General features: G+C 39.8%; 1 protein-coding gene across 1 annotated transcript in view; it reads left to right on the plus strand.

The window, feature by feature from the left end:
• Positions 1–20601, plus strand: part of rras2 (RAS related 2) — a 31389-nt gene extending 10788 nt beyond the window's left edge. The window contains exons 2-6 of the mRNA XM_023262279.3: positions 12766–12853; positions 13120–13222; positions 15012–15120; positions 17373–17491; positions 18542–20601. Of these exons, the coding sequence (XP_023118047.1) occupies positions 12766–12853; positions 13120–13222; positions 15012–15120; positions 17373–17491; positions 18542–18629 (507 nt within the window). The 3' untranslated portion in view covers positions 18630–20601. The remainder of the gene's footprint in view (positions 1–12765; positions 12854–13119; positions 13223–15011; positions 15121–17372; positions 17492–18541) is intronic.
• Positions 20602–24732: the final 4131 nt, after the last annotated feature.

The raw sequence follows: 24732 nt of genomic DNA on the forward strand, positions 1-24732 counted from the left end.
CACACTACTGGTGATTATGGTGATTATATATAGTATGTAGTGCTGAGTTTTTCATTAATGTGACCCTTTTTGAACATTATCTATGCTGTTATTTGATGTAGCGCTGCCTTCTGTAGTGTTCTATATGTAAAGGAGACATTTTTTTTATACGACTTAGTCAATGGAGCATTATGAATGGTTCTTTTAATACGCCTGTGCTTGTCGCTGATGCCGGGCCTTGAACTGCCTGCCAGGCAGCTGGTGGACATTTGGCACGTCTCATGCAGACAGTGTCCAGAAGCCTGTGGGGCACCTGCCGTCCATCAGGGGGAGGTGAGGCCTGGAATGAGACAACCCCTCAACAGGTGACGGTAATGCACCACTCACTGTCCAAATGTGCTGATGACAATAGCCAAGTGGGGCTTCTGTTCCCAACAAATGAGCTTCTGAGTCTCTCCCCCACTGATAAGATACCAGATCTGAAGCAGAAAGCCTGTTCAGTGCAGCATCAGGTACATGTGTGGATACACTCAGGCTCATAGCTGAGTCACTGATGCAGCTGTTGTGCAACTGTGACACGCAGCAACTGTATGCGACTCCGTCCATGGTGGCATCTGGTGTCGGCTAACCCGATGTAGAAATTTAAATTGGAACACGCCATTGCACACTAAATCAACAGCTGCCCAAAAAGTGCATTTTGGATAATAAATAACCAAAACATTGTCCTTTCACAGCCAGATCATCTCTAGATGTTCGTTAGTGCAACAAGCAGGACTGATGCTTTTGATTTTAATGATAGAAGTAATAGTTTTGAGTGTCACTTTGAAGTTATAAGTCAAAAGAAGAGTTTCCTTGCACCTTGGCATAGATTTTAATCTGCTGTTGACGTCATTCCTTAGAAATGTTTTCATTTGGTGTCTTGTCTCACCACAAACCAGCAACAGCAAAACTCCCCATCATGCTTTTGCAGAATCCTTAGTTCTAATATCTTGTTGTTTGTTTTAGTGTCTCCTCAGCTACTGTTGTCACTGTAAAGCCAGCCGCCAACATACAAGCATGACTCTCTTTCCTTTATTGTCTATGCTGTCTTGTTGACATCCATTCGCCTCTTCACAAAAAGCTGTTATTGTGACATACGTGACTGTTGATTATGACGTGGCGGCGCTGGTGACAAGATGAGCAGGGAGGAACCGTTGCAGGGAGAGGAGACGACAGCGTCCATTAGGACTTATTTATGAGGAGTTGTCTGCTGAAGTAATAACATTTCTGCTGCCTGTGTTGTGGGACTGCTGGCTTAAAAGCACACAACAGTGTCTGACATGATGCCAGTGAGTGGCCCCATTTCCTTTGACATATCACCCCATGCTAAGAATTACAGCCTGCGCCAGAGTACACCAGTGCAGAAAGACACACTCAGCAGCTGTAGCAGAGGAGAGAAGGGGAGAAGATGAATACATCCCTGTAGATGCTGTACACTTAAATCTCCTTAGAGGTGTCTGGGGGAGAACTGATGAGTTTAAAGTAGGTAGCAGAGAAAAATGCTTGTTATGGTGTCATATTGTATAGCAATTAAGGGCATTTCTGCTGTTTTCTGTTTAGTTATACATGAGTCATCTCTTAATTGTAAACAAACTCTGGATTCACTGACTGTTCTTTATTCCCAGCACTGATCAGCATCCCATTATTCGGTCGGTCATACGGTTTTCCCGAAAACCATAGACTGCGAGCCACACTCCGCTGAATGACTTTGTATGGGTTTTTGAAAGTCACACAGTAGTTTCTCTGTCCACACAGCCACTGCAGTAGCTGGTGTCCTCTCACTGAGGCATCACAGTACTGCTTTGTTGATGAGAACATGTGCAGTGCTGCTTCTGCACAAAGACAAGCAGAGGAAGAAGAATTGAATAAAGCCCAGAATGAACAGAAAGCATATGCAAGCACAATGCTGTCTGACTCGATGGCTTCCAGCAAGGCTTTAGAGTCCCAGTATATCACAACACACTTTGTGTTGTAAATGTTGGTATAGTGACGAGCTTTCTGTGTCCACTGTTTGGCTTTTACTGTATCTGGTTTGTGTTATAATCCTAACTATCTAACTATATGAACTTTAGAACGACATTACTCACAGTTTTGTCATCGCCTTGCTTCATTTATCCTCATATAATTACATCTGTTTTAATTTGTGGATTTTCAAGCTACGTCATGTGGGCCTACGTTTTCCCACCTCCACAAAAGAAGGCATTGATGGAGATTCACCAGAGCAAAATGCAGTCAGGGGGACAGACCATGTCTTTTTAGAGAGTGACTCTTTTCCAAATAAGTCTTTATTTTCTGTTCCTTCCAGCAAAACAAGAAAAGGCCAAAGAGAAAACTGAATCAATGATCCATCAATGTCTGAACTCAGGGCAGGCTTAATATAGGGAAAGTGGAGTCACATGATCAGCTTGAACATTGTTCTGTTCAGTTTAATCAGTTTGTAAGATTCTAAAGTATTTACACAGGTCTCCTCTTATAACTCGTATGAAATGGAAATAAAGAAAGAGTTTGTAGTGTGCCCACCAAAGAGCAAATAGACGGCTTTGAGCCCAGTGATCAGGTGGAAAAAAAGGCCTTTAAATGGCACCTCTTTGATTCTACGCCTTTGAGCTGGTTCAAAAGTGTTCAGAGTCCAGCACACATTGATGTTTAGCAAAGTGATTGAAGTCTTAATGCCACAGAGGTTAGAGGAGAGCAGGGGGGTGACTGCACCAGGAGCTGGCCTACTTGGTGGGACATTTATACTGTGCTTTATTCTCTGCATGAGTGCTGTCCCCAACTCTAAAGCCTTCAGCGCTAGTGTGGCCATTCAGCAGCACTTGTTTTTCTCATAATACCACTGCTATGTCCAACACAGCTGTAATACGGCCAAGTAGCTTTCAGTTGTGTTTGATTAATGGCTGCTTGGCTGAAAATGCCAAACTATTTTTAGACAAGTAATGTTTTTTGGCTTAGTGCTATCTATTAAAATGACATCTTACTCTTGGTAAGTTAATCCACAGAATCAGGTATGATGGCGACATCACTAAAGCGGAGTCCAGCAGCACAAGAGAGACAGTAGGACAAGTTGTAAGCAAACAAACTAGGCTATATACATTAAATAAGTGAAAATAAATGGTGAACACAATAGAATTATTCATTATTATTCTGCAGTTGCACAGAAAAAACACTTTAAGTGCAGTAGGTCAAACCAGGGAGGAGCTTTGCAATATCTTAATTTACAACGACATTAACAATAAAATGATGTCAGTTATGCCATTTATTGACAACAATTAATCATTTCAGTTAAAGCATTCTCTTATTCCAGCTTCTTAAACATGGGTATTACTGGTTCTTTGTTGTGTATGATAATGGCCACTGGCTTTGCCTCTTTGAAATTGTCAAGGGTATTTATTTTGCATGTATAAGTTGTTACAACCTTAATATTTACAATGGACAATTTGGGTGCTGTTGTCACTTTAAATCGCTGCCAAAATAGTGTTTTTACTCGCAACCTGTCGTGATAACCAGACCATCTGAAACTCACTATATTTATTATTTGAATAATGTTACTGAACCCCTCATATCTCAGCAGTGAAGTTGCAATATTGCCAATACTGTCAGCGACAAGGATGTTCTAAAGTCAAAAAATGATCAGTGAAGGGACGTTTGCGTCAAAGGTAACAGAATGCGTGGAAGCTCGATAACATTTTAAAAATGATATACGCAATGTACAATCAGATATGATCAGTAAGAATCATTATGCCAGAGAGAGTGTAGCTTTCCATACACCATGTTATGCAAGGAAATGAGCAATTACGAATGCCGTGGTGTGCAATATGAAATACCCAATAACAACAGTCACATTAAGTGCAATCCAAAAATTGTAGAAATATCTTATTTCTATGTCTTGTCAGTGTTAAATATTGATAATATTAGAAGTACTGGAACAGCAAAAAGTCAAATCTTAAAGTGATGTTGCCATACCAAGGCCTTAAAAACATATTATACATAAATGAAACTGTGGTCAAGTCCATGCAGAATTTAAAAAGAACTGAGAATAAAATAAGAGTGAGTAAGTACTTTTTCCCTTCTTTTATGGATGTTCCTCCTGATCACCCAAAAGTCCAAAGACATCAGGATTGTCCTTTATTGATTAGCAAGACTGGATGAAAGATCTGAAATATGTTTTGTCAAAGAACTTTGACCTCATGTTTTAGAGATTTGGCTGTTATTTCTGCTGCTGCTATTAAAAAATTGAATTATCCTTTGACTTGAAGTGGCAGGATCTCAGTTTCCAGTGAGACGGTGATGCTGGATGGATGTGAACGGTATGCCAAGGGTTTGTCTAGTGTGGCAGAGATTCACTAGTCTGCTGGCATTTAAGAACAAGGAAATGATTAAAGAAAAAGGCTATTGATCTGTTGCGCATTAGGAGGAAGAGTGCTTGTACGAGTGATGTGCACGGGTTCATTTAATTGGGCATCAGGCCATAGTTTGCTATACCTTGACTGCATTCTCTAACTGTAAGTGTAATTCCTATGGATGCATCGTTCAGCTTTAGAGCAGACTGTAAAAACTTTGTTACTTTCAAGCAATTCTCTGCAGCAATTTGTACTGTCTTCAAGCTTTCCCAGCTATAACAGAATGCTCCCCAGTGGCCCTTTAAGGCAGTGGACACATTGTGTGCTTTCTTTCTCTCCATGTGTATTAGGTATTGAATAAGTGACCTTTCTGGTTTGTATGAGCTCATGGGAAAAGTGGGTGTTTCCACAGGAAGTTAAGGCCTTTCCCTCCCTCCCCTTTTTCTCTTGCTGTCCCTCTCCATGTAGCTGACAGTCTCCCTCCCCTTCAAACCTTTCATTCTGTCTTATTTTTTCCCCTATTTCTCACTTTAAGCAGCCTTCCGTGCTCAGCGAAAACAATGATCCTCACACGGATTCCTGCATCGCTGGTGCAAAACTCCGCAAAGCACGAGAAGAAAGGGGTGATAATGGTGGAGGACAGGCGGCGTAAAGGTGCAGAGGAACTGGTCCTAACTTCCATCTGTTTAACATTAAAGCCCGATGGTGGCTGTTTGATTACAGGCAGCTGCTCACAGTCCAGCCCCAGAGGATCGGCAGAGGTTAAACTTGCTCGAGTTTAGAGACAGGAAGTGATCTGCAGATGCCCCCATTCAGATTTCTCTTTTCTTAGATCACTAACTCACGCTGCTCTGTTTTGTTATGTAGTGCTTAGATAACGGTGAAAAGTTTGATTTCAGTTGATTGAGAAAACAGATTTGAACTTGTATGAATATCCTTTTACACATTCTGATATATTCATGAGCATGTACTATCTATGAATTAGTCTTGTGGTGCTGTGATGTGCTGTCAGAAATCGATCAACACAGTCTGTCACATTCTGTTGCCGTCTAGCTGAGGGTGCGACTTGGCAGGCTCCAGTCTGTCTGGCATGGAGGTTGTGTCCTTAATTGAAATTGCAGCACTTGGCTGTGGCTCACTGAACAAGTCTTACAAATGGCATGTTTCACCTGTCAGCTGGAGGGCGACCTCCCCTCCCCTCCCACCAGCACCACCTCATGTAGCGGCCACTCCCGTCCTGCTCCTCGGTGCTGATGTCTCGGAGCAGTTTACGTTCGCTCTGTCAGCAGAACTAAGAACGAGGGCCGGTTTGATGACGCAAACTGAACACTCACTTCTAGGAGAATGATGGCTTTACCTCATCATATTGTAGCTGAGTAAAACCCTTACATTGTGGTAAATTGCTGTAAAATACAACCAAATTGTCACACTAATGTACTGTTTTCCCAAAATAGAATCAATTCTGTAAACTGTAAAATCTGATGCTGTTTTGGAGCCAAAAACAAAAATGACCATTAACAGCCGGCTGCTGCAAAAGATGACTTTGTGAATCGAAATGAAGATTTTCATTCACAAAACGCTGTTCAGAATAGGGACTTAATGTAGGCAGCTATGAATATTATCGATAACTTTACACTAATGTCCTGAGGTAGACCACTTTTACATTTGTTTTTCTTTTTAACAAAAAGGTAAATCATTTTTCCTTGGTTCCTAATATATATTTATAGACTACAATTTGTCATACATTGCCGCATTTGAATGAATGTTCCTGATCCATTAAAATGTAATTTGCCTTATCATTTATTGTCCTTTAATGTTGTAGGTTTTATAGTGGTATATGCATTAGTTCAGCAGTTTGACCGCAGTTGTGCATCATAATCCTTTAAAATGTAATTTACAGCTAGGGCTAATGTTAACAAAAAAAAAAAAAAACGCTCTCTCAGTCATTGTATGATTTCTGACGGATACATCCCAATCCCGGTTTTGACTGCAGCTTGTAAAATGTCTCTGTGTGAGAGCTCACCTGCCTGTAGTGGAGAAAGGTGCACAGTTTGACTTGCCGTTAGGTCCTGATCGACACAGTTGATGAGGTTACCTCTGTTGTAACGCATCTAGAAATGCATCTCCAAAGCAACTCTTTTGATTTGGAGATGCTCATATTGGTCCCACTGCTGTTTGGTGATGCCGGTACTTAATAAACTCAGAGGAAAGACTCTTACAAACAGCTGGAAGTATGTTCATGTGACAGCATGCTGTTCAGACTTGCCTTGTTGAAAGTGATATGGAAATGTTACTTTGTCCGACCTAGTAAGATTACTGATGCAGCTTTAATGGAGAAGTGACCAAGGTGCTCATTCAGACACATTCAGATGTCACTGAGACGGAAAGGATGTCTGATATGGCCTTAAGCTTCCTGATTAGTCCTGTGCCGACGCGAGTCTTGAAAATGTACATGCAACTATTGTTGTTCACCTTCATGAAGCCACGCTCAGCTCCTTTTCACACCCACTTTTCCGTACAGAGCTATTTTTTGCATGTTTTCACTTTTAGTAATATACATAATATGCATAATATTGGTGATATTGGTGATAAAGCTTGTTATGTGGGAGGTCTCCTACTATTCTAAACACAATATTTCTTGTTATACATATCAGCTTTAGTAGAGGAGAATATTGCAGTCAGCTGTGGTGCGTCGGTGCGGGGAATGAAGCGTTCGGGGAATATTGTAAATCTGCAGACGAAAACAGAATTTTTCCCAGAATAACACAATTTAATGGTATTCAATCTACATTTTTCCTTTAATTAAAGAATAACTACGGGTGATGATTTTCAAGTCAAGGTCTGTGAGTTTTCATTGGGCTTGGGGCCATATGCAGAAGGTAATTAACTCCCGACTGTGTTGATGACTATTTGTTTTAGCTCAGCATTCTCTGTCATTATGGCAGTCTAGTAGGCAGGAACACCATTTACCATCATTTGTGTTGGTACAATGTGTTTGGTAATGACCTTTTTTTTTCTAGTGAAAATCTCAGTTTTATCTTGGCTGGTGCTGAATCAGTGGTTTTGTGCTGTGTGTAGATAATGATGGTATATTGGTTAACGGTTACAGAGGCGGCTCTAACCAAACAAGTAGGATAACTGACATGAGATGGAAAAGCATCTATATTTAGTGTTAGTAAAGCTGTTTGTGTGGAGAGGAAGTGGGTGCATAGTGCAAGCATGATGTTGATTACACGCCTACACGTATCACCCATTCTTGCTTTCCTTGAGGCTGGCAACCAGCAGTTGTAACGGTGTCTTGACTTGTTACGAAGCGGAAACCTGACCAGGTGTTGCAGCATTTGGTTCTTATGCTAAAAAGGCGGCTTAGAAGACAAATACACCTACACACTTATTTGATGCTATTTTTGTGGCTTATGTAGCGAAAAGCTTTCTTCTGCTCAGTTCTTCTTTAGGCCTTTATGTACATGGAATTGCAAAATTAAAGCAGTGTCAGGCATGTTGCAAAATATTTTTCTTGTGTGTCTTCTTGTTTGATTTTTTTAAATAATAATCAAAACAACAGGTTCCAGTCTAAAATGTGAAGATTTGTTACTTTTTTGTTTTACTTTCTTTGGAAAATTTGAAATTTTTTGCCATTTTATGACTCAAAGAATTAATGTAATACTCAAAAAATAATAATCTAGACAGAAGTTGACCTTAAGAATAATCATTATCTGTTGCATAATTCATCTTTAGACGTAGCACTGATGGTAAACATTTTCAAAATAAAAGCAGTATGAGGCATCTTACAACGAGTCGATTTTCTTGTGTTTCTTGTAGCTCTGAAATGATGAGTTAATCCATGGAAATTTAAGCAACATTTTTAATAATTATTCAAGTCATTTATCAAACCAAATAGCTAGTTCCAGCCTCTCAAATGTGATGATTTGTTGCTTTTTTTGTTTTACTTTCTTTGGAAAATTAAGTGTTGTCTGGACAAAATAACAAAAGTAGTAGTTTGAAGACATTACATTTTTTTTTGCCAATTTTTTCCATTTTATGACCTAAATAATTAATAGAGTAATCAAAAAATAACAATCTAGACAGAAATTGACCTTAAGAATAATCATTATCTGTAGCGTAATTCATCTTTAAATGCGGCACTGATAGTAAAGCTTTTTCAAAATAAAAACAGTATGAGGCATCTTACAACATATCTCTCAATTTTCTTGTGTTTCTTGTAGCTCTCAAATGATGACCTAATCCATGGAAATTTAAGCAACATTTTTAATAATCATTTAAGTCATTTATCAAACCAAATAGCTCGTTCTAGCCTCTCAAATGTGATGATTTGTTGCTTTTTTTGTTTTTGTCTTAGTTTCTTCAGAAAATTGTGCATTGTTTGGATAAAATACTAAAACTAGTAGTTCAAAGACATTGGAAACTGGGAATTATAATGTATATTTTTCACAATTTCTTTGGATTTTATGAGCTACGCTATTGATGGAGTAATCAAAAAATAATATCCTAGACAGAAATTGATCTTTAAAATACTCATTAGCAGCAGCTCAGGTTTCATCCCAGTCTGTCTTACGAGCTTTACAGTCTGGACAGGGAACAGCCCAGCACAAAAAGCCATACTGTTGCTGGGAGCTCTTCCTCCGACCCTGTATTCAAGACAGAAACGGGCGTGTAATGTTTTCCTGGTGTGGTCGGGATGTATAGCTGGAATGCTGGAGGGGAACTGAGTGACAGGTTTGGACTTCGGGTTGGTAGGCGGGGTGGGAGAACATGTCATCTGTGACATCACCACCACCCGAAGGCTGGGCCGGGCCAGCTGCCTGTAGCAGAGGTGGAGTTTCCTTCCTGCAGGGCTGACCGGGGCCGAGTGAAGCCTGACCCACCTTACCACCAACATCATGCAGCTCGGTTCTGCAGGGTTCACTCATTGTTTTCGTTTGCTCTTTTGTTCTTACAGTTTATCAGTTTGTGCTCCGTATATCCACTGTGCTGGAAATCTTCTATACTGTAAAGTTCAGACACCTCGGTTTGAAAGTTAACATTAAAAGAACCTTTATTAGACTTTGGCAGCTGCCGACTGGAGGTGAAAATCCAACGATGTTAATAAGCTCCCAAATACACACACCCACATGGTGGTCATGTCAGCACTGGCCTAATGATTGCCTAAGTGGAGCTGGGGATTGTTTTTGTTTTTTTAGCATCATTCCTAGCTCCATGAGAGGGAGTTACATAAGTTATACTGCAAGTTGGCTCTGTTTAAATAGTAATTTAGCTCTGCAGAACATTTTCTGGTATAAACACCTCAGTTGCTTGCGCTGCAGTTAGATCATTTTTCTGACTCGAGGACATTTAGTTGCTTTTTAAGAAGTTTTTTGACCATAGCTGCGTGTCAGTTGACTCATGTTTTTATGAAAATGTGTCTAGAAATCTGCCTGCCTCCTTGGCATGTACCTGTGACAGAGTCTCTCAGGTAACTCAAAAACACTGACATCACAGCTGTGTTAGTTGCACATAGGTTGATTTAAGCTGATTTTATTGGAAGGAATAACCTGGAAAGTTCAGGTTTAAGCTGCTCAAATGAGGCGATTGCAGTTTTTTTCTCAGTTTTTATCATTATAGATTTTACGATGTGTGGATTTTGGACTTCCAGACAAAATACAACATAATACAAAGAAAATATCACTGTTGTAGACTTTGGGTTCTCAGAAACTCTAATGGATGTTTTAGTTGCTGACATTATATTGACTAAAATTTAAAAAAAAAGAACAGTTGGCGTACGTTTGTCTGTCTGTCTGTCTGTGCGCAACATTACTCAAAAAGGGACTAACTGATTTGGATGAAATTTTCAGGGAAGGTCAGAAATGACACAAGGACCGAGTGATTAGATTTTACTGTGATGGGGCTCATAGTCTGGACCCACAGATTTGTTAAAGATTTCTGTATCATTGCGAGATAGCGGCACGGTGTCACTGTAACTATGACGACAAGTGAACGCTGCGTCAGCTGCCTGTTGATGATCACATGATTGTGATCCTGCTACAAATCCACCTCTACGGATTTAAAGAAAAAACACAAAAATAATGCTTCGTTGCAGCTCAGGAACATATCCCAGCACTGTATGCGCACTGCCTTGCTGCTGAATGTAGTAAACTTGTGCATGCTACTGTTTCCGAAAAACCTTGGGGAGCTCTTCTGGCCACTTCCAGCAGATTACTCGTGCTTAGGGAGCCGGTTACATTTGCCGAAGTCATGGACCAATATAAGGATTTATAGGTCACATTACTGGACGTGACTCAGGTTGGCTCGTGTCTCACAGTTATTGGTAGTCCTCCTGAGTCATGTTGTACTCCCTCACCCAGACCGTCACTCCGCTGCTGCCCGGCTGAAACGCAGCCAGGCTGGGCTACGGCCCTGTTAGTGCTGGCTCTGGCGCTGCTGGCACTGCAAAACAGCCTCATCTGTCACAGGAAACGGTTCCGAGACAATCAGCTCAGCTAGAGCAGAGCGCAGCAGCTACGCTAGCCGAGCAATGTGGAGGGAGGGGAGGACTAGCCAGAGGAGTGCGGTGCTCAATGCGGCTGCCCGAGGTTGACAGAATAGGAATAGGAGGTTGATGCGAGGCAGAAGTCACGTGCTGGTAGTGGTGGAGGGAGGGACAAGAAACACAAGCAGCTTTTTCTCTCTCTCTCTTTCTTTCTGTCTCTGTCTCATCGTCTGAAGGCACACCAGCAGTGAGTGCAGTGAAGCACATTGTGGGATGCACAGTAATACTGATGAATTATTGAACAGTGGCGAATGGATGTGACACAGGCCAGCATGCTTGCATGGTGCAGAGCGACAGGAGAGTGTGAGGGAGAGATTACCTGCAGCTGCTGCAACAACAGAGAGCTGCAGGTGGGAATAAAGAATTTGTATGCAGAGGATGGAAGAGACGACAAATTAGAAATATACACATCCCCGTAAGTGAAGGAGGGCATGACCAGCGCACATGACTAATATAGATATATGTGAGCAAAAGAAATCAGATGATGATATATGTGTACGAGATAGATAGATAGATAGATAGATAGTGTTTAATAGTTTTTTAATGTCATTTTACAGTAAGCACAAACTCATAGTTAAGAATTTTTGTCATATTAAACTAGCAATAGCTGTAATCAATGGCATGTCTTTGGCATTTCTACAACACAATTATTATTGTTGTCTATCAGCAAATATGTAAATCACTACTGACTGATTTGCTTTTTTGATCTGCAGTCACTGTTTCTGTGTTACTCACAGACTTTCAGCACACAGTGCCAGCGCTGTCTTGTCTCCTGAGCTGCCAAACAGCAGCAAATAAACACTGTGCTGCCTGCGTCGTAAAATACCAGGGTTTCACGCACAAACAACATGCCTGTAACTGTAAAAGTTTAATTTGGCTTCTAGTCGGAATGACAGCGATATTTGTCTGGATTTTTTTTTTTTTTGTCCTCGTGATCGTTGTGTGTTTCAGGGTGTTGGTTTGACATACCCCGAGCACTCCCCTCAGCTGTCACCACTTAACTAGTCCCCGAGGAGAGCGAGAACTACAAAACATGGGAAAAATGTAAAAAATGCATGACTCCTCCTCCTCCCAGCTCCCTGGCCCCACCCTTCCAGCTTAGGTTACTAAGAGACCAGATATTGGCCCCAGAATGCAGGAATCAAAGCCTTCAGGAGTAAGGGACTGTTGTGACTGAAGAGTCGTCTTGTAAATGTGTTATTAGCATGAAAGGCGGCCTGCTGTCGAAACCTAGGCAGTGGTGGGTTGTGTGGGGGAATATTTACTTCACATTTTTTGTGCAGGTGTCAGCAGACGGTATGTTGACCTCCTGTCTGCAGTGTGGTAGTAAAGGCAGAGGTCAAAAAGGCTGTTTGTGCTGTTTTTATCTATAAAACAAAGACAGGGTTGCAGTTTATGTACATCTATTTTAACGCCAGCTGATCCACGTAGAAACTTGTAGTTGTTTTAAGCAGCATGTAGAGTTGCATGTCTATGCTCAAAAATGATAAAGCAGAAGCAGCTAAAAGCTTGAATTTTGAGTGGAAAAGCACATTTCACGCATCGCACAGCTGCAAAGAATGAGTAGTGGATGGTAGTAAAACAGCTCCAGGCATGCATCAGAGGTCAAACAAAGAAATATAACTTGCAATGTTGCTCATTTTCTTTAATTTCCTATTAGTTTTAAACAATAAAGTGTGTTAGTTGCTTGTGTATTCACTGGAAATATCTGTTTATAATGAATACTACATAGCAAGGACTTAATGATGACACAGCTTGTGCACCAACAAGACATGATTCCAGAGCCAAATCATTTATGTACAATTAATAAGCTGAAGCAAAATGATTCACAGTTTGTTCTCTTTTGTCCTGTTCTTTCAGTCGTACTTTGTCACTGACTATGACCCCACAATTGAAGACTCCTATACCAAGCAGTGTGTGATAGACGAAAGGGCGGCCAGGCTTGACAGTAAGTGCACTTTGCTGAACAAACATGACCAGAGCAAATACACACACACACACACACACACACACACACACACACACACACACACACACACACACACACACACACACACACACACAAAGTCGCACTGGTACGTCATTAGTTCTGTCTTATTGGGGAGGGGTGGGTTATATTGCACTTGAGGAGTTGATGCCGAAAGTTTATTTTGCTGCAAGTGATTCTGTGTTTGTGTGTTTGTCTGCATCGATGCACGTGTTCATGCTCTCTAGTCCTCGACACGGCTGGACAGGAAGAGTTTGGAGCCATGAGAGAACAATACATGAGGACAGGGGAGGGCTTCCTGCTCGTCTTCTCAGTCACTGACAGAGGAAGGTAAGTGACAGTTTTCACCATGTGCACAATGCACAGCTACACACTCGCTCTTCTGTCTTTTCTTTCTGTTTGCACATCTTTGTTTACTGTTCACAATCACACACTCGAGCCCTCTCCTCCTCCTCTGCCTCTGACTCTGACTCTTCTAAAACCATAAACCTTGCACCCGTACTCTCACTTGTTGCTGCTTGTACTTCCGGGCTTGGCTGTTGTTCTTGTTGTCATTTTCTTTTGTTCTCAACACTTCCTCCCTCATCCTGTTCTCTTGAATTCACCTTTTTTCACGTGCCTTGGCTTTCTATTTAAAGCCCATGTGCTATTTACACAGCAGTATGTAGGCTAGTATAGATATCTTTAGATACGTGTAACACTTCAGGTACTTGAACGCACATTACAGCTTTTGAAGCTGAGGACTTTTCCAGTTTGTATGCACTAACAACATTTATGTGTTCTTGTGTGTACTAGCAACAATATGACGCACAAACAGTCCTTTAACCTCTTAAAGCCCACTGACTCATCGATGAGTCAAACTCATGCTGTACAGTTAAACATCATTTAAACTGACAGAACTTTACTTTAAAATCAAGTGATTCAGATACAAAATAAAGCATGTCAGTTTGAATTTCAAAATAAAATCCGGAAAATCATGTACAATATGTTGAATATGTTTCCATTTAATGTGGTCATCTTATTCCATATTGTCAAATGGGCATGATTTGAAGCTAAAATATTAGCTCATAAGCTTCTCATTTTGTTTTTTGGCTGATTCAGGGACATCTATGGTAACCCTGACAACAGCAAGTGTGGTATAGTGTATTTAAGTTGCTGCTTTGTCAGAAAAACAACAGATGTGCAAACTCAGGTAGCTTTATCGAAGTACAGTAAAGACTGGGGCTGATTTCTGTTACATAAAATTGTCTTTCCATGTGTCTCTTATGTGTATGTAGGTAATTTTAATCCCAAAGAAGGAAAACTAATGATTAAGGAACATACCACATAACTGCAGTGTTTACAGTTCAGTCTTTGTTACATGTATCTCCCGTAATACTACAAAATAAAAGCAAAATTTCAAAAACTAATATGAAAAAATTAGGATTTATATATTAGAAATGATGTATAGTTAATTAGTTATTTTACTGTTATTTTAATTCTGAGCTTAAGTTAGCTTTAAAATATATATTTTCTTCTACTAAACTGTGTCTGGTTCTTCTTGTAGTCTTATCTGTCACGACCCATCCTCCCCGTCTTTGTGTCCCTGGCCAGCAGTGCAGTGAGCTGCATTCCCCTGCACCCACAGCCCCCTCCCAATGTTTATGTTGTAAACAGTCTTTCCTTCCTCCATTTATATTAGTCAAGTCTTTCCAGATTTACTATGTGCTCACCAAGCTGTCTGTGGGCCCAAGGCTGGAATGCCGTCCTGGGTTTTGCGGTTACATTCTGCCTCCTATTTACCCCCAGACTGACATTTTTATTTGCTATTCAGTTGAAAATGTGCCATCTGTATTGTAGTGGGACAGCAGTCGGGTCAGTGTACGGAGTCTCAGATAACCACATTTTCTGAAATAGTGTGGTAGACTTTTTCTTCAACTCTTCACTCTGAGGACTCCAACTTCTAGGTGATGGTTCTGTTAGTGTGGGTGGGTGGTAGTGGTGGGTGGGGGGTCACGTTGCTCGGAGGTCTTCTGCATGTACATTTCTAGACGAATGCATGCATCCACACATAAGGCAAACATTATGTAACCTGTTTGTTCAGAAGATGCCACTTAACACCGTGCAATATGATTTGCAGCTTTGAAGAAATCTACAAATTCCAAAGACAGATTCTCCGAGTCAAAGACAGAGATGAATTCCCTATGATCCTTGTAGGAAACAAAGCCGATCTGGAACTACAGAGACAAGTAAGTCCAACAGATTGCAGAGATCTGAACCCACTGACTTGACAAACATATACCCGGTTTGATCATCTTAAGCGGTAATATGCACCAGTCTGGAGGATTCATATTTGCATACTTGAAAGTGGAAGCGCTGCAGCTGCAGAGAGCTGCTGAGATACAACAGGATGTGAGTGAGAGAATAAAAGAGGCTAGAAAAGCGTGGTGTCAGGAGGATAGGATGGAGGGAGTGTGATGAAATGATGAATTTTCTGGCTGTTGGTACGCTCGTCACTTCCTCCAGTGAATCCACATCGCCCCCTAATGGTGAAAAAGAATTTTGCAGGCACATAAAGCTAATGGATATGAGCCTGTTTTATCCACTAGGCTCAGTTTTTAGCATTTCAAGCTTACTTTAACTTAAATATATGTTGATTATTGCTTACCCTTCTCCATTATCTCCATTTTCCAATTTTCTGTAAGACTGTAGATACCAGAAACACTACACTGACCAACACTGTAATAAGGATAACCTGCTACATATGATATGCATACCCAGATGGTTGCTCAAAATAATTACTTAAATTGGAAGTGAATGGAATTCTTAATAGGTTTTAACAGATCTGCCCCCATGTTAATGACATCAACTATATCTGAAAGCAACATGCCAACCATCTTCTTCCTAGTTACATTTTACATTTGCATTTAACTTATTTGTTGCTACCATATACAGTCTGGCTTTGGGCCTAATTTATTTTTGCATTAATCAGTCCCAGTTACATGCACAGCTGTATGACAGAGAGGGTGAAAACAGATTTCCGCAGTGTCCCAGATGCATTCTACATACTAATTAAATTGCTTCAGTCTTGGTACGGATGGACAATATTGTCCCCGCAACGCGCTAAATAATGAAAAGGAAGGAGCATCACAGGGTTGAGAAAATGGAGAATGATATTGTTTAGAAAGGCTCGGGAGAATGCCTGGTCAGAGGAGATTTTCTGAATAATTGGACAGAATTTAGCAATAAAATGAGAAAGACGGATACATAACTGTGTTGAAATATTTGAAGGAAATGTAATTATATTTATTTATTTGCTGGAAAATGGAGATAAATTAGAAAGCAACTAAATTTATTTAGTGTTATTGAGGGTCATGTTCACTGTTAAAGCATGAACACGTGTGGTACGCAATACAGATATAGGTAGCACTCTGTACTGCTGCTGTTTTGCTGCTACAGCTCTTTGCTCTGCATAATTAGTTTATCTTTGATTTCAGTTTGTTACGTTTTGTTCCTGCCAGGATCGTTAGTTACCACACTATCCAATTCAATTCAGTTTTATTCAAATAGCACCTAGACATTTAGATATTTAGTTGATGATTAATTGCTATACTAATAATTTGGATTAACAGTTTAATTATTTATTTATTTTTATTCTGTTTTAATTTTAGGCCCCTGTTAGTTTTACATTAATGGCAGTAGCTCCTTTGACCATCACATTTTTGCTGCAAATCTAACAAATTGCATATCTGTTTTCATTTGGCTTAAAACCAAAATGTGTCCACAGCAGTGTTGTGGTGTTTGGCTTTGCAACCAAATCCATGATGTGAAAATCAATAGATGCTCATTGAAATGCAGTTGTTTGAGTATTAGAAATTAAGTGCATAGAGATAAAGACTGGATGCCATTAAACAGTAGTGGAAGAAGCAGTGGAAAATAATGTGGAAAATAACAGGGAAATAGTGGTTGAAACTTGACATTTCAGCTGCTTTTATACAGCTGAATTAAAAGGTTTCCAAATGATTATGCAAAATGATTGCCGTCCGCTGAAATAATTGCAATCAGGCGAGTGTATAATGATTGTGACAAGCCTAATAGAGCCAAATCATAACAAGTCATCTCAGGGCACTTTACATAGTGAGGTCAAGACCTTACAATATTACAGAGAATAACCCAACAAGCACTTAGTCATAATTGGGAGAAAAAACTCCCCTGTAGCAGGAAGAAACCTCTGACAGAGCCAGGCTTGAGGCAGGAGTCACCGAAGCTACAACACAAAGCCTTAAATGTTAGGACTTAACATACAAATTTAGTTGAGTTAGCAGCCTGACTGTATGTGCCCTTAGACTGCACGCACTCATAAACACATTTTACATCAGTATGAAATAGGTTGCTACTTTACTTAAGTGTCTCTACCTGTGAGAAGCTGATACCAATGTTTTAGAAACCTTTTACATTCCGTTTTCAGCCGATCATTATTCTCTTCTTCCTTTTGTCTCAGGTAACCCAAGAAGAGGGCCAGCAACTGGCTAGACAATTAAAGGTCACATATATGGAGGCTTCTGCCAAAATCCGAATGAACGTAGACCAAGCTTTCCACGAGCTGGTTAGAGTAATCAGGTAGGTCCTTTTTGAATGTATCTTTTACATTTTGTCCTCATGTGTGGGGTTTTTAAAGGCAAAATGGTAGCTGAACAGATAAACGTTCTGTTATTTATATGATGCTTGTTAATAATGCAGAGTACAGTGAAGGTTTAGTACATGTTGCTGGAACATTAAATGCTCAGAACTTGGGGTGCATTGGCAGCACACAAGTGGCCATGGTTTAAGTTGCCAACATTTGAAAGTTTGATACACAAAAATCAGCATCATCAACATTGTGTGAACGTAGCTTGATCAGATATGTCTGACAGTTGCCCGGCAACATGAACAAAGAGCCACACAACTGTCACAACATCTTGATTCAAGTGTTTGCCTAATTCTGATTCAGGCAGAAATATCAGAGAAATAAACCGAAAAGTGCTCAGAATTTGGCTGAAATGTCTGTGTTTTTGTGCTCTTTAAAAACAATGACAGAGACTGAATTTTTGGCTGGATTATGGTGATGCTGGGGTTTCTTCTATACTTTATCTCCTCAGTTATTCTAAATTACCTGAAATATTTAATGGTAAGCAGCGCTAAGACTAAGCTAGCAACCTCTGGCTATTTTGCAAAATAATTGCTTTTCCTGTTAGTGAGAAGTAACTTGGACTAGATCTTACCATTCTGCAACAGCAACTTCTCTGCCTTCATTCCGGTTCGTGGGCTGCTCTGTGTGGTTTTATGTCTCCAGCTGCTGCCATTTCATGTGGTAAAGATGCAGCGTAAGGAAAATTTGCATTATTCATTGGGTAGCATTCCAAATTATCAGAGTATGTGGTCATGAATAATGCTAATTTTATGTAAATAGCTTCCAGAACAGGCTGCTGGAGAATAGAGGGAAATCTGAGTTACAAAAAAAAAGATGGATGTAGAAAAGTCTACTTTCGATGAGTCAAATATCACAGATGTGGTTGAAATAGGCTCAGTATTTATCATCATCAGTATAGATCAATGAAAAGAGAAACAGAATGACCATAAAAGCACCCAGTCCAGCGTGTTCTGATAGTTTTGCTCTCTCCCAACTCCCAGGAAATTCCAAGAACAGGAATGTCCACCGTCGCCAGAACCTACAAGAAAAGAGAAAGACAAGAGCGGCTGCCATTGTGTGATCGTCTGAGTCGGCCTTATCACTGTAACTCATGCAGCTACTCGACCACCCCACCCACTCTGCCTGACATCACATCCTAAGTGGATGACTGACCGCTGCCTTCTCCACGTGCATGACTTCAGACAGCCTTTTCTGAGATACTCTGACCAGGAACTGCTGTCCCCAGGACATCGCTATGGACAACTGACAATGCCAAATTTTAACACCACTCTACCTTCAGCCGTAATCTAATTCACACGAGAGAGTCCCAACACTAAACATTGCCTTCTAAATCAGCCTGACAAATTAATGTTTTGTACTCTGAAGGACTTCTCTTGCCTTGTAGTGACATTTGTACTTGCTACCGAGATTGAATGAAAACTATATATCCAGAATGTTAATGACTTTCTTTAGTTTCCACTGTCTGAGCAGAGCAGAGAGATTACCTTACGAAGCTTTGTGTATGTTGTGCCATATCCACCTTTACTCCCATGTGCTAATCTGCTACTGTACATATGTGACATTTGTTGTGATTTTCAAAGTGTATTTCTAATGACCTATTAAATCACCACAGTACAGTGTGTGAGGTTGAGTTTGGTTTTACATATATGAAATTGAATATATAAGTATGTATATAAATATAATGCCTAGACAGCCCTTAAAGCTATAATGATAGAAGTTTCTGGCATTCTGCAGTGGATTCTTTGACTTTTTCTGTGGTTCCTGCTTTCATTTCAATTGCCAAATATGGAGTGTCTACTGTATTTGATTTTTTAAAAGTCTTATAGATTGAATGATTCTTATTCTATACCATCTCTTCAAAGTAACGAAAGTAGCAAATTTGTCTGAATTTCTTTCCTCGAAGGTGGCGGTTCAGTCAACATTGGACACCATGCGTTCATTGTTTGGATTTCTAAGCAGCAGTAGAACAAGATTATTGGTAGCATATTGTGTAGCTTTGAAAAACTAACATGATTTCAGATGGAAACACTGAACACTGTATGCTCTATATCCAACTTCGGACTAGCAATGTTGACAAATCCATTGGTTGCTAGTCAAAATGCTTTCAGAGCTCAGTTCAGATCATTCCAACGTAACGCATCATTTCTGTCGAACATTTAGTCTACGATATAGATTGAATAACTGTTCCACCATTCCAGTAACACAGTGGCAATGTATTTGTTTTGTGTCCTTGAATTATTCTGTAACGCAACTTTTATCCCAATGGTCTGCTAGTTGGAAAACCGAGACAAATGGAAGCATTAAGATGCACATCCTAAGACAACCCATCTCCAGTGGGACATGAACTCACCGGAACTGCCGCCCGTGGAGCTATCATCACCACAGACACAAAATGATGTTCTGCTTTCCCTTTCACTTCTGTACTTCTGTTCAGGCTTTAAAATGAAGTACTGCAGATTGTTTTTCATATCATCATCTTGTAATATAAACAACGAGAAAATCAGATGATGGAAGTAATGGACTTGATTAAATGTTTCTACTCTACTTTTATACATTATTTTCTTATCAAACTAGTTGACAAGTATTTTTATATGTTTATAAGTGAATACATGTTCACAGCACAGCTGTGTATATATGTAAAGAAGAATATTTAATTCTCTTGATTATTTTAAACTGAAGACGACTGTTGGCCCAAATTTGCAAAATTGAATTCTTTACCCAGATGTGACCAAGAATGTTTTTTCTTATTGTGGCTTAGTAATGGAGAATATATTTATCTTGTGGTGTTCACCACCTGCTCAGAGTGTAAAATGCCAGTTCAAATAGGAGACGGCTTAGAAAAGATTTTGGTCTTTACATAGGAGCTTTAAATCACATGAATGAATTATTATAATCAATGCTATTTCAAATACCCACTTACCGTCTTATTGCAAATCCAAGTGTACATCCAAATCATACTGTTTGTTCTTTTTCTTCCACATCAGTGTCTCTTGCCCTGTGTCTAGCTTTTGGTGCTAAAATAAAATCTGTCATTGAGCCAGATGGGGTAAGGAATATTTCTTTTAGATTTTAAATGCTGCACAGACTTGTATCTTGTTTCAGCAACATATTCAGCCCCAGTCAATCTGTGATGAGACCGATATAAGAAATCTGTGCAGTGTCCCATTATTATTCCCAGTATAACTCATATAATCAATAAGACCACCCGTATTGCAGAAAACAATAAAGAATTAACTGGGACTAAACTTTTTTTTTTTTTTTTACCTCCTCTTAACAATAGTGTAGGTTAGTGATGTCAGAGTTGTACTTTAATTCCATGTTTTGTTAATTTTCTGAACACTCAACAGCCTTGAACAGGAGAATCAGCTGCTGCAGAATCAGTGTAGTAATGCATTTTCTTCTGCCGCTTGTCTTCAAATACACAGCTAGGCCAGACCATCAAAAGAACCACCTACAAACATACAGGCATTCTTGCTTCTGCCTGTTCCAATTTTGAGCTTTTGAGAGAAAAAACAGAGGATGTATTTTTAGCCTAACCATTACTGACAAATACTGAGCTAATGATCTCTTTCATTTCTCCTATAGGAACTGCAGAGACTGATAAAATCTACAGCAGCATCAGAAGAATGCTTAATAAAAACACATAATTCATGGTCATGTACATTACATCAGCTAAATGTTGCTGTGAGTTCTAATTAAGAGAAAAATATACGTTCTCCCATGAGAAGATTGTCACAGAGACTCTGAAGTGGATGCGTGAGAAGAAAAAATCTTGTATGTAGCATGTATTGGCACGTTCACCGTCTTTAGGGGATGTTGACATGAAATGAACCTAATAAATAAGTAGGCAAATACACACAGTCTAGCAAAGGCAATGCTATTACATGCATGTTCCACCATGAGGAGACTGATCTGATGAAGGAAATACTGTTAAATACATGAACTAGGTTGTAGATAGGTTACAGAGTCTTGGTAAAGTAATGGGCTATATTTCCTTATTTTATATTTTGCTGACAGTAGTGAAAGGAGCCTTCTAATATATTAGTAAATTTCTCATATACACAACCAGTCAAAAGTTTGGACAGAAAAGTTAGTTTTTTACATTGCAGATTAATACTGAAGAGTCGCACTTTTTTGTTTACAACATAATACCATATGTATTTTTTTATAGTTTTGATGTCTTCAGTATTAATCTACAATGTACAAAACAATTAAATAAAAACCACTGAATGACAAAGCGTGTGCACACTTGGTAGTGCATATTCTACTATGGTTAGATCTGGTGACTATGAAGTCCATAACAAAGGATTCACATCAGTTTTTATCCTCAAACCATAGTAAATGATGGTAAGTAAATATCTAAAATCACCCCGGGGGCATCTTCACCAGTTATACCAGCTTTACAATTTTGACAGCCTTTGTACCTGTTAAAATAGGGCTTTTTTTTTTTTTTATCATGGTTGTCACTGACTTTAGATGTAGAAAATACCTTATATAAATGACTGCATGCATTTGCAACAATTGGACATTCAAACCTTTCTTGCGGTCATATTGCTGGCACGGTGGACACAAGACACGGAACCAACTTTGACACTTAAACAGGTTTATTTATAGATTTTTATAGACTGCCAGTGAGGGAAATCTACAATGGAGGATGCTGCTCCCCTGAAACTAAAACTAATGGCCCCAAATGTACGGCAGTGATTTACAAAAACTAAAAGAAAACCATAACTGAGAATGATTGGCAGAGAGCAGGCATGTAAATAACAAGTGGCAGACAACCAAAATTAAGCTTCAGCTGCCAAGGTTCAGGGGCTGGTCCAGCAAAGATTCTGAGGCAGGAGGCTGGAATCAGGATCCAGGACAGGCAGGGCAGAGCAGTCTGCAAGCTGAGCTGAGCAGATCAGGGGTAGCAGTGTTCCCCAGGAGTGTGAGTGTGCAGAGGCCAGGGGAGATGGTTCAGCTGGAGGCAAAGCGCTCCACTGTGGCAGGAGGCAGGTCAGAGAGCTGAAGGCAAAGTAAATAAATGTTAGCCAAGGTATTTTTAAGACCTAGCAACATTCACTAGAATACCTGAGCAAGACTGACTGAGTAGCAGCATCTGCATTCTGGTGATGAGTGGATGTCTGAACCAGGTTTAAATAGCAGGAGGTGGATGATGAAGTGCAGGTGACTCAAACTCCCACTCAGCACTCAGTCAGCCACAACCACACCCAGAGAGATAGAGATATATATAAAAAGACAGGGATGTCCACTAGACAGAGGCAGGGGCAGGAGCAGTGGTCCTGACAACTGCACCGCATACGTTTCAGCATTTTGAAACGTTAAACATCTGCGTAACTGTGGCTGGTTCCATCCATGTGCACAGCATCATGGCAAGTGCTTACATTGGTCCAGTGGATACAAAGCTACAATAATGTACTTTATGCATTTAATATTGTAGCAATACGTGTACAGTGTTGCTAAAAAGTATTCTCTCCCGTCTCAGCCAGTGAAGCTTGCGACTCCTTCAGAAGAGTCATAGCTGTTTATTTGGCCTCCATCACTAGTCTGTTTCTTGAGCAGTCACTTAGTTTTTGAGGACGACCTGCTCTAGGTGGCTTTATGCACATGACATATTTGTTGCATTTTTTAATGCCGGATTTAACTGTATGCCGAGGGATATTCAGTGACTTGAAAAATGTCATGTCCATCCACTGACTTTTGCTTTTCAAAAACCTTTTTGCTCAGCTGCTTGGAGTGTGCTTGTGTTTCCATGGAGCACTGACTCACCAGTGACTTGACCTTCCAGATACAGGTGTCTTCATACTACAATCACTTGAGACACGTTCATTACTCTCAGATGATCTCCATTTTACTAATTGTGTGGCCTGTAGCACCAATTCAGCGAGTCACTTTAAGGGCTGTGAATACTTTTGCAATCACTTATTTTGCATTTTATATTTTTAACTAATTGGCATTACTTTGGAGAAATCTGTCTTCACTTTGACATGAAAGAGACTTTTTTTTTTGGTAAATTCTTGTCAAAAAATGTGATTTAAAATTTTGCATTTGAATCATTTTTGAATTGAATTAATCATGATTCAGTTTTGAAAAGCAAAAAGGAAAAATTTGTAAACCAAGAACCAGCAATCCCAATGTGCTCAGCATTTCAGTCAATAAAATGCCTAACATTTATAATTAGCACGTGTCAGTGTTTGTGTATTTGGTAGGCATAGAGATGCTGTGATTTAAACTGCAAAATGCTATCCTCAAATCAGAATCAGCCTTATTAGTGAAATATGTGAACATAGATTTAATTTGACTCTGCTGGTTACTTAGCTCTCACAGTACTTACAGTAACCAAAATACAACAGGTTATGGAAAGGAAATGAATGAACTGCACTAGAATTACAATTACTGTAACGTACTACTGCGGATATTTGTTAATACTACTACTACTACTACTACCAATAATAATAATAATAATAATAATAATAATAATAATAATAATAATAATAATAATAACAACAACAATAAAAGCATGTTGATTGTTCCAAATTACTGAAAATAGGAGAACACTCAGGTGTGGTTGAGCCATGGTAAACACAGAACAAGAGAAAATGCGGAAGTTGAAAGACAACCACAGCTCCACTGTCATTAATGTTCGTTTGTTGGCTTCAGTTAAAAACTGTTGCAATTGCAGGTCAAGGGAGACCCATGCCCTTTGGTCTCATTTCCACCTTTTCTTCCCCTGGATTAGTTCACCCAGTGACAGGTTATTTTGAGGCACCTTCACGTTTGCACAAAATCACTGCCTTGCACACCAATTACTGATCCGAGGGAAGCAGCAGTCTTAACCCACATACAACAAGCAATGAGCTGGGAAACAGGAGTATTGGACCTTTTCTAATTTGCATTAAATTACAGTCAATTTACATGCAGTTTCCCCTTCACATATTAAAAAGCAATTGCAATCAGGTTTAGAAAAATGAAAGCATATAACTGTGTATATGAGCTGTAGTGTATAGTAGGTGTATTGATCAGCAAACAAATTAAATGGATCAGTGTTATTGCTATCGGCTGTAAGGTTTCCTGACCTGGCAGCAATCAAAACAAATCACACTGTCATCAATTAGGCAGTTTAATTAGGCCGAAGTCCGCGGTGACACTCCGGGAACAGTCGGTTCAG

The sequence above is a fragment of the Amphiprion ocellaris genome, chromosome 1 (assembly GCF_022539595.1).
Source record: "Amphiprion ocellaris isolate individual 3 ecotype Okinawa chromosome 1, ASM2253959v1, whole genome shotgun sequence".
Classification (NCBI taxonomy): domain Eukaryota; kingdom Metazoa; phylum Chordata; class Actinopteri; family Pomacentridae; genus Amphiprion; species Amphiprion ocellaris.